At 41.7% G+C, this 9,921-nt stretch overlaps 1 protein-coding gene across 2 annotated transcripts in view; it reads right to left on the bottom strand.

Moving 5' to 3' along the window:
* Positions 1–2,564: 2,564 nt before the first annotated feature.
* Positions 2,565–9,921, bottom strand: part of map4k1 (mitogen-activated protein kinase kinase kinase kinase 1) — a 50,700-nt gene continuing 43,343 nt past the window's right edge. For both annotated transcript variants that reach the window (XM_026192793.2, XM_026192795.2), the window contains 10 exons: positions 9,825–9,901; positions 8,990–9,050; positions 7,266–7,368; positions 7,107–7,165; positions 6,151–6,254; positions 5,112–5,289; positions 4,935–5,003; positions 3,951–4,043; positions 3,741–3,867; positions 2,565–3,219 (listed from right to left, as the gene is read on the bottom strand). In XM_026192793.2, coding sequence (XP_026048578.1) covers positions 3,123–3,219; positions 3,741–3,867; positions 3,951–4,043; positions 4,935–5,003; positions 5,112–5,289; positions 6,151–6,254; positions 7,107–7,165; positions 7,266–7,368; positions 8,990–9,050; positions 9,825–9,901 — 968 coding nt within the window. In that variant the 3' untranslated portion in view covers positions 2,565–3,122. The remainder of the gene's footprint in view (positions 3,220–3,740; positions 3,868–3,950; positions 4,044–4,934; positions 5,004–5,111; positions 5,290–6,150; positions 6,255–7,106; positions 7,166–7,265; positions 7,369–8,989; positions 9,051–9,824; positions 9,902–9,921) is intronic.

Genomic DNA, 9,921 nt, shown 5'->3' with positions numbered 1-9,921 from the left:
AGGGGGCGAGAATAAGGGGGCGCACTGGAAATCTGAGTATTTGATCAGAAATAAATTCAGACTTATGATGTGCTGACAGGTGTGTTACATGAAAAGTAGCACTGCTACTTAAAATTATATTTAAAAGTGGTGAAACATCAGATTATCCACTGGGTCTTCTGGGTAGGGGGCCAGTGCACGGCTGAGTGCCCATCCAAGACACAAGCAAAAGAGGGAAAATCATTGAATTTAATTACATATTTTAAATTCTTGCCCTTTAAACCACACATACAATACAGTAAACTTTTCTGTGTTACACCTGCCGTTTCTCCGATATGCTGCTGAAGGTGTCCACCAAACTCAGCTCAGTATTTCCAACGTGAATGAAACAAGCACAAGATGGTTTAGCAAATAAAGTATGTCCCGTATGCTTCCTTTAGTTATTCCAAAAGAGCCTGACCGTCAAATCAAGTTGGCTTGGGCCCATCAACCGTTTGTGCCCAGACGTTTGTAAGAATGGGTGAAAGATGTATCAGCACTTTCATATGAAAATCATAATCCTGCTGAAGTAACCGTACAAAGGTTTCAGCACAAGCATACTGAGAGCAATAAATAAATAAAAGTACCCATTATGCAGAATCATGGCTGTGTGAGGTGGAGATGATTGGTTTCACCACAAAATATTGCTTGTTGCTAGTAATGAAGAAAGAAAGGCATTCATTGCATAGTATAATTCCAGCATTTACTCTGAATAATTCCTTTATTCTAATGTTTTTACTGTTAGAAACTCTTTGGTGGCTTCAGATAACGGTTTTGTTTTTTGTTTTTTCAAAACCATGCCTGTTAAGCCCATTCCTACCCTGTCACTCTTCAACTTTAACTGCAATTTTTGTATAAAATAACGATGCTTTTGTGTTGTTTAGCTTTGACTACACACAGACACAGGGTGGGACAAGCCTGCCCAGATATCTAAGAAATTCACATCATAACATATAATTAGCACATGATCTTGTAACTCATATTTCACTGCAGACTGAACAAGTTTATGCCATGAAATTCAAAATTCCATGTTTGGCTGTGATCAAGTATCTTAAGTGTTTTCCTGGAATGAGCCAAATGTTTGACGGTGACGTGTGACGCTCCCTCCTCAGTGAATAAAGGACCTCAAGAGTTTTTCTGAAGCACCTTTAAATTCAGCAGAGAATAACTCCGGCGTCTTTTTAGGAAAAGATTAGTGCCAGCAGAGAGGCTTCATTAGAAGTGCCGAAACCTGACGCTGTCGCTGCTCACACTGAGCTGCTGAAATTACAAAGAAAATTACAGATCAGAATAAATTAATTAAAATGAAGGATTTGTTATGCACAAATCCAGTGGCCTGAAATGAAGATGCTAATAGAAGTGACAGTGTGTTTGCTGTAAATCTATAAATATACATTCATTACCACCATCACTGTGTTCTCCATCCACGCTTAACTGGACTCAGTTTGATAGATTTCTGAAAAATAAATATAATCTGTGCCGGCACTAATGGCTTGAGCTTCTTCATAAGGCAGCGAGGAACAAATTGAAATAATTTACGGCTGTAGGGCTTTGAAATATTCCACATGAAGCAGGGACACCGGAGACAGCATGTAGAGGATGTATTTGTTCCCTCCAATAAAAACACGAAAGAATGGGAGGAATTATGAAGGAAAACTGCTGTAACATCACTCGGCGTCTGTTTATAACTCCTAAATTCTGAATCAGAATTATGAATTCAAACTAAAACGTTATCGTGCCTGAGCACCATGGATTTGTGCTCTCAGTCAGCACCTCCTCCTCTGGCTCTGTGTGCACACAGGAGAAGGCTTCTTAAACGATCTGAAGCCATGAGCAGTGTAGTCGAGTACTTCTTCATTAACAGCCTATATTTACTCATATGCTTTGAGTGTTTTATGCCATATGTTCATATAAGATCGTGTTTTAAAAGTTTGGGGGCATCCGGGGATATTGTGTCCTTGCAGAAATACAACGTGGCTTAAGAGACTTAAGAGGGTGATAAAAGGGAATTTTCTTAAAGAGGATAAATTACGCTGATGCATCCACAGCTTCCCCGTGTTTATGTGAAGACTCCTGCTGCAGTCAGTAAGCCCAGATAAATGTTCTCCAGAAGAAACATGTAGATGTGCATATGTGTGTGCCGACTCAGCAGGAACAGGATGAGAAATGTTCAGATTGTACGCTCACCTCTCACCCTATGATAGCTGGGATAGGCTTCGGCCCCCTAACGCACCTCAATAGATAAGAGGTTAAGGAAGTGGAAGGAGGGATAATTATTTGAAAGCAATATCGAATGCCTGGGAGCCTAACTGCATTACTTTCCAGACGTTTCTACCATAAACTGAGAGAAAAGGTAGCGATAGATGCTGCAAATAAAGCAAAAGCGTCCCGTCAGTGCTGAAACAAACCCACGATTCTGCCTTAGAATCACAGGCACAAATGACGGTGATACACAGAACAGAAATCACTGCAGTTAAAGATGCCGTGGCCCTCCGTCAACACATCCGCCCCAACACCCGCCTCCAAAATCAACAAAGCTTTCCATGTTGTGTTAACTCATTTTATTACACTGTAACGGCAGTAAAAAGTGTGACATACAGGCTCAAGTCACTAAACACACAGCGCGAGCAGCAGCAGTGCTTTCAGCTTGTTTGTGGCGTCTTCAGGAGGCCCCGTGTGTCAGTCCCCTCAGGCAGCTGCTGCTGCTCTGATCAACAATACGGTGGCAGAACAAAGGATGCCCCCCTCCTCTTTAGTGTTAGAGGAGGTCCTTCCTTCCTTCAGGGTTTTCTCAGCTGTCTGGATGCTCTGGTTTGTTCTGGATCGCACAAACCAAAGTTGAAAATGGCATAAATAAGAGCAAACTCCCCGAGGTTGAGGGATAAAGGCTACAACACAGAAATCTTCTTAGGTCAGAATGAACTTTCAGCATCATGGCATCACCTGTTTCTGACAGATTACCTCTCCTTTGGTTAGAAATTAAAATACTGGGGCAGTGAGGCGTCTATACGCATCGAACTTAACGATGACAGATCCAAATGTCGAAGCCCAATGTGTCTTTTCTCTCTTGTATTAAGTCCCAGTAGAAGCAGGGTGTGGGAGAGTCAGGCCAGCATGACGTAGTTCTCGGCGATCTCCAGGACGTAGAGGTTGGAAAGCCCCGACGGGTCCTCGCTCTGATGAGTTTCTAAAAGGACCATCCTGCGGCGAAAAGGTCACGTGTCAAACACTGATCAGCACAAAAAAAACACAAGTTCTATTAAATAAGACCTGAAACTACCATTTGAGAAGATAAACATCAGGAAAGTGTTTACTGATTAATTACAAATTAAATTAGCAGCAGCTTCAACACACTCAGACTCACCACCTGCTGGCCAATAAGCAGAATGCATGCTTTAATTTATAAAGTACTTATTGTAGGTAACTGCGTTTATAATACTTTAAAACCTTTCAAACTGAATGAAAGCAAGTTAAATCAACAGGATGGGACTTGAACTCCAAAACATCCATGTACGCACACGTCAACTGAAGTTCAGTTAAAATAGGTCCAGGCAGTACTTTCTTGTTATGCTCATTTGTACCACATGGTGGCGCCTGTGAGTCAGTGTAGAATCCAGTCTGCCCTGAGCTGTGCCTTTAGGGTGCATCCATCCTTTATGTACAGTCTAGACTGCAGGTGCTTTTTTTATCCACAGAAAATTCAAAGCGAGGACGTGCTGTACCTGTCGGACTGCACGAGTCTGTGGGTCTTCCTGTGGTCCGTGATTTCCTCCAGCATTTCCGTGAAACCTTTTCCTCTCCTCAACCAGCCATGACGCCACACTGCCAACAGCGTGTCATCAAAATACACTGTACAGACAAACAAGAGTCAGTGCTGAGCCTTCAGCGTCTCCGAAATTCACCATAACCAGGGTCTCACTCCTTCCTCTCACCTATAGATTCAACATCTTGAGAGAAGATGGTCTCAGAGTGCTGCGTTCTGCCGCTCTTAAACTCCCCATCAAGACCAACTATTTGTACCGACCCTGTGGAGGAGAGAGGGGCAGTGTTTGTGTTAGAATATCTCTGTGGAAATATGAAGGTAGACAGCATTATGGTGCTCAAATCATAACGAGGAGTTAAAATAGTCCTTAGGCAACATAATAAATATCTGGAGCTGTTTTCAGGTTAGTCAGACTGAAAGTAACTCAGAAAGGCTCAAAATTTCTTTGTATCTGAGCTTTTAAGACAAATAAATTATCAGTATGTCAGAATCAACACGGCACCATAACATCATTATAGCAGTGCTCTCCTTAAGAGAGCGGACAGGTTAATATGAAAGACAACCACTCAAAACTGGCTCCAAAGGCGAATTATCTGCCATGTTGGTCGCTTTAACAAAATGAACAAGTTGCAATCCAGCTGTGTCAGTTTGCACAGATGGGAGCATCTTTATTCAACGTGCTGTATCTGGTTATAATCCCATTTGAAATGAAGGTTGCAGAGAGCCTTCGTCATTCTGTATCTGATTTACAACAGATTTGTGATTTTGTTTGATTTGATTGATGCTGCTTTATTACAGTTATATATTCCATATTACAGATGTGATTTAAATGCCAACCTGATCCCATTCAATCACAAACCAATCACAGACTGTTTGCTGGTTATTTGCCCTTTCATTGGCATCTTGATGCACCAAAGTCACTTTGAATACAGGGAGTAGTCACAGTGATGGCACCCGACCCAAGTAAACATTTCAAACCCGACAAGATTACACGTGCACTACACACAGGGACAGTAACTTTGATCGTGCTGGTTTAATAAACACCCACATGGCAGCAGTCAGAACTGTAAGAATGAAGTTTTAAAGTGTGGAGTTCAAATTCAACAAACGCAGGCCTCTTTCTGAAGACAACAAAGTTTAGTGTGATACTTACTTTCCAAGAGGACGAGCAGCGAGTTATTGTCCAGCTGGTTTACTTGGACTACTTCTGGACATGGTCTCTCTGTAAGAGCAAACACCGCCACCATTAACAACAACAACAACAACAACAACAACAGCACGACTTCATGATAAACACTGATGTGTTTCTGATAACGAGCCGTCAGCTTACCCAGACCCGTGTTGGTGAACCAGGACGTGTTGGAGTTGAGGTTAATGTATTCTACATAGACCGGATGGCTGGGGCTGGAGCCTCGAGAAACACCGATACACACCATCGGGTACTCCTGCTGGGGCACCACCACCATCTCAAACACCCGCAGAGGGCTGGGCAGAGGGAAGTCGAAATGCTACAAGCATGAAAGAGGAAAAAAAAATCAGGAGTTTAACGTCTGTTCGCTTCTCGGCTGAAGGAGCGGCTAACAAAGCAGATCGTTACGGTGTTTTGTTCGAGGACTTATAACCTGCAGGCTTTCAGCCACACAGAAGGAGTAACCGAGGACACCTGAGTCTGTTCTCCAAACCATAACAATTTTATGGTTAGAGGCCTCAGCTCTAACTCATAAATTTAATGGAGACAATAAAAAAGCTTTGTGTGACCGCCGGCAGTCATTTTATAAGCTGCTGTCAATGTTAACAGCCCACTAAAAAAATAAAATCAAAACAGAAACACGTTTAATAAAAGCAGCATGACTGTGGCACCCTTTCAGGTACATCTCAGATCATCACATAATCTTTCTTGTGTTTTTGTCGTGTCAATAGATTTCGGCGTTAACGGGTTTTCCCATCTCAGCAGGTTTACAGTTTATTCACTGCAGGTTCGGGGAATTTATGTGGCTGAAACCTACTTTTCTGTGGCACTGCTTGAATTATTTCATACTAAAATGCTTCTTTACATCCTGTGCATGTTACACTAACTGAACATAACTGGAGACAATAAATAAATCAAATAAAACCAACTAGAAGCTACATCAGGAGGTGTTTAAGGGTCCTAATGCTTACAATTTGTGCATCAAGCATTAAAATTTCAGCACCAATAGCATCTATGCATGATGGGGAAAAAAGTATAATGCAGTAGCAGGCTTGTTTAACTTTGTGCTGGATGCCAACGCTGTAAAAGTCAAGTTTCTGTCACTGATTTTGCTCTTCTGAGAAGTGAAAACAGAAAGGACAGGATGCTTTCCTTAGTAATTCACATTTGACACACGTACCTTAATCAGCATGAACTTGTGCATGGGCTCGTACCACTGCAGCAGCACCACACTGGACTCCAAAGCACAGCACAGGAAGGCACAGCCTCGCTGCATGTTCCCTGCTGCGAGAGGCAGAAACAAGCAACAGATCAGCCGGTTTTCACTCAGAACTGATCACCATAAACATGCACAGGAATCTGCATCCTTCTTCTGCTGCTTCAGAGATGCTCTCCTGCATGCCCTGACTGTCACAAGTATGATCATTCTCCTCTGATCTCTGGCATCATGTGGCATTTTCTCCCATTGAACTGCTGCCAACATATCTTCTGTTGTTTTGGACTGCACTCTGTGAACTTTAGAGATGGCTGCGTGGGAAAATCCCAGCAGATCGGCAGTTTCTGAAACACTCAGACCAATCTGTCTGTCACCAGCAACCACACTGCCTTTAAAGTCACTTAAACCACCTTTCTTCCCCCTTGTGACGCTCAGTTTGAACTTCAGCTGGTTTTCTTGACCATGTCTACATGCCTCAATGCAATGAATTGTGACTGAATAGATAGTTTTATGAATCAGAAGCTGAACAGGCCTACCTAACACAGTGACCGAAGAGTTCAGATTAGCATTTCTAATGAGATAACAGCTCATTTCCAAACTGAAAATGTTAAAAAACTTAGTAAAACTAAACTAAAGTAATCACCTGCAGAGGTTTGATGTAAAGAATTCTACTGAAAAGAGCTTTAAAAGAAGTTTTAAGACTAAAATCTTCACATCAGCAGCATTTTCCAGTTTTACATTTAGACAGACTTTAAGAAAACCTATCACGATTTCTCTAATTTAATAATTTAGCTGCTGTAGTTTCATGTTTTACACTCTTCCCCTGTGGTGTTTCCCCTTTAGGGGATGTAGAGAAGTGAAATAGAAACTCTGACACAAAGCCAAGTATCGAACTACGCCTGAACAGAATCTGTTCTCACCGACTGAGCAGGTCCTGCAGCCTTTGGTGTCGGGTATTTTAGACGTCACCGCACATTTTCTAAACACAAAAATGCAGAAAATCAGCGTTTAAATGGGACGAGCGGATCTTTCAATCACGACTGAAAATGAACTGCAGAGAAACTTAGTGTGGTTGTTACCTAGGCAACAGTCTGTGAGTCGGTAAGGCGCTCATCCTCTGGTCTTTGCGCGCCTGTTCGTGCAGCTCCTTCAGCATGTGGGAGTGAAGCTGCGACGATTTACCTGCAAACGCAAAATCAGACACAGTTCACGAACTGATCTGCAAACTGTTTACAGACTCCGACATCACCAGACCTGAGATCAAATCCACTAAATGCACAAAGTCACAGCAATGCTCACTTATTTGTCTGGTAACTTTTACCAACAATCACATTAAATGTTTACATGAGACATCAAAGGGACAAAGCATCAGGTAAAAGTGTCAAATTAAAAAAATAAAGAGATAAAATTGAGTCTGACAAGACAGTCGGTGAAGAAAAAAGAATAAAAAATCTTATTTTAATTCAGATTTTAACAGTTTTAGACTGGACATGTTTAAGTAAACAGACCAAAGCAGTTCTAATAACACTGAACAAAGAGGCAAAGAGAGAAGGTAAAAACAATTAATGAAAACATTCAGAGGTTTTAATGTAATCAAAGGTCCTTTGACCCATTTAATTAAAGCGTGTTCGCGGGTCTACCAGCAGCTTCCTAATGTGTTCTTTAAAGTGGACCCATTACACCTTTTCCTTATTTTCTGACACGTATGCTGTTACAATATCAGATATTCATGTTAAACATGGCTGACATCTCAAATACTTTTCAAAATGTGATGAAAACAAATGTTTGCTTTGTTTTTCTCAAGTTTAACAACCACTGGGTGAACAGTTAGCAAGTGTTTGCAGACAGGTTGGCATCTTCCATGCAAACTGCAGGTGACAGCAGCAAGCTGTTACCAACTAAGGATGTTTGGGTGTAGCAACTGCCAGCACGCTCCAGCCACCACTGGCCAAGCAGTGGAGGAATATGCATTTTTTCCTAGTGACTGGTAATCCCCAGAGTCGTTACAAACTGGTCTCTAGGCCTGTGTGACTGAAGCATAAAGCCTTGACTGTACTCTGTTGTGCACACATACAGCTGGAGACCCACAGCTGAGGAGTCATTCATCCTCATCTTTTAGATCCCATTCCTACAAGACTCCTCAAAGAAGTCCTGCCATTAATTAATGCTTCAATCTTAAATATGATAACTTAATCTATTAATCAGCTATGTACGCAGGCCTTCAAGCTGGTGGTAGTTAAAACGTTACTTAAAAAGCATCTCTAGACCCAGCTCTCTTAGGTAATCACAGGCCAATCACAAACCTTCCTTTTATCTCAAAATTATTGAAAGAGTAGTTGTAAAACTGCTAACAGATTGAATTGGTTTATTTTAAGAGTTCACAGTGATTAGAGCACGCTGTAGGCATTACAGTTACTGTGCTGCAGTGGTTTGTATCATCTCTATCTAATAGACTAAATTATGGAGTTCCACAGGGTTCAGTGCTAGGACCAGTTCTTTTTACATTATACATGCTTCCTTTAGGCAGCATCATTAGAAGGCATAGCATACATTTTCACTGCTATGCAGATGACACCCAGCTTTAACTATCCATGAAGCCAGATAACACACACCAATTAGTTAAACTGCAGGAATGTCTTAAAGACATAAAGACCTGGATGGCCGCTAACTTTCTGCTTCTTAATTCAGATCAAACTGAGGTTATTGTACTCGGCCCTGAAAATCTTAGAAATGAGCAATGAGGTCCACAGCAACAAGTGTGAGTCTTACTACAGACAACCAGCTAAATGAGGATCTGCTTTACCTGATACAGACATGAGGACGTTGTTACTGGTGTACACCCAGGTACACTTCCCAGGATACAACTGGAAGAGAAAGAAGAACCATTCATTCATTCATTTATTTATGTAATAGCTTGTCAGCTTTTTTATATTCAGGCCACTTACGGAAAAGCCTTTTTCATAAAGTGTGATTCGTTTAACTCAATGCAGAAGGAAGGAACTAACTGAAATACCACATTAATGAGGATAATAATGGTAACACGCGCACACACAGGATGCAGTGATTTAAACAAGGTTCTACTTTTTGCCCATTCAGCAATATTTGTCCTTCTTTAGTCACAGACACTGTATCTGAATACTTTGAAGGCTGGGAGTTTATAATTAATGTTCACAACAAGAGAACTTAAACTGAAAATTCAAAGCCAGAAAGCAAAAGCGCAAAGAATAAAGTTATTAAGAATCTATATGGAGCTTGTTTGGGAAGGAAAGCTTTTAAAACCTTTTACTATCTTTGCACTGATTCACCACACACTGATTACCAGGGAACTGGCTGGTACATTTTATACCTGTTAATCTCCTGCACTGGTCAGGTATGCAGCACAAGTTACGGTGGGGAATTACCCGAGTAAGAAGGGAACCACTATAGATAAAACCTCATAAAAACCTCATAAAGCCCTGAGGTTAACCTGCTGAGCCCCAAAGCCTGCCCTGTAGCGCAGGCCTCTGCATGACTACTCAAGGAGGACAGTCAGGCTGAAACGACAATAGCAACTAAACCAAACCCAACAGTCTCTTTTAGGGTCACTTGAGTCTTTTTGCCTTTTTTGAAAACTTTGTTAAAGTAGATAAATGGCTTACCAGCTCCATCGTGGCCTCAGAGCCGTTGAGGTTCAGGGTGTAGATCCCTTCCTCTGCCCCCAGGATCAGATGCTGGTCTGAGGGAGGGACAGCAAGC

Source organism: Astatotilapia calliptera, chromosome 14, assembly GCF_964374335.1.
Source record: "Astatotilapia calliptera chromosome 14, fAstCal68.1, whole genome shotgun sequence".
NCBI classification, from domain to species: Eukaryota; Metazoa; Chordata; class Actinopteri; order Cichliformes; family Cichlidae; genus Astatotilapia; species Astatotilapia calliptera.
This window is presented reverse-complemented; position numbering and strand designations above follow the sequence as displayed.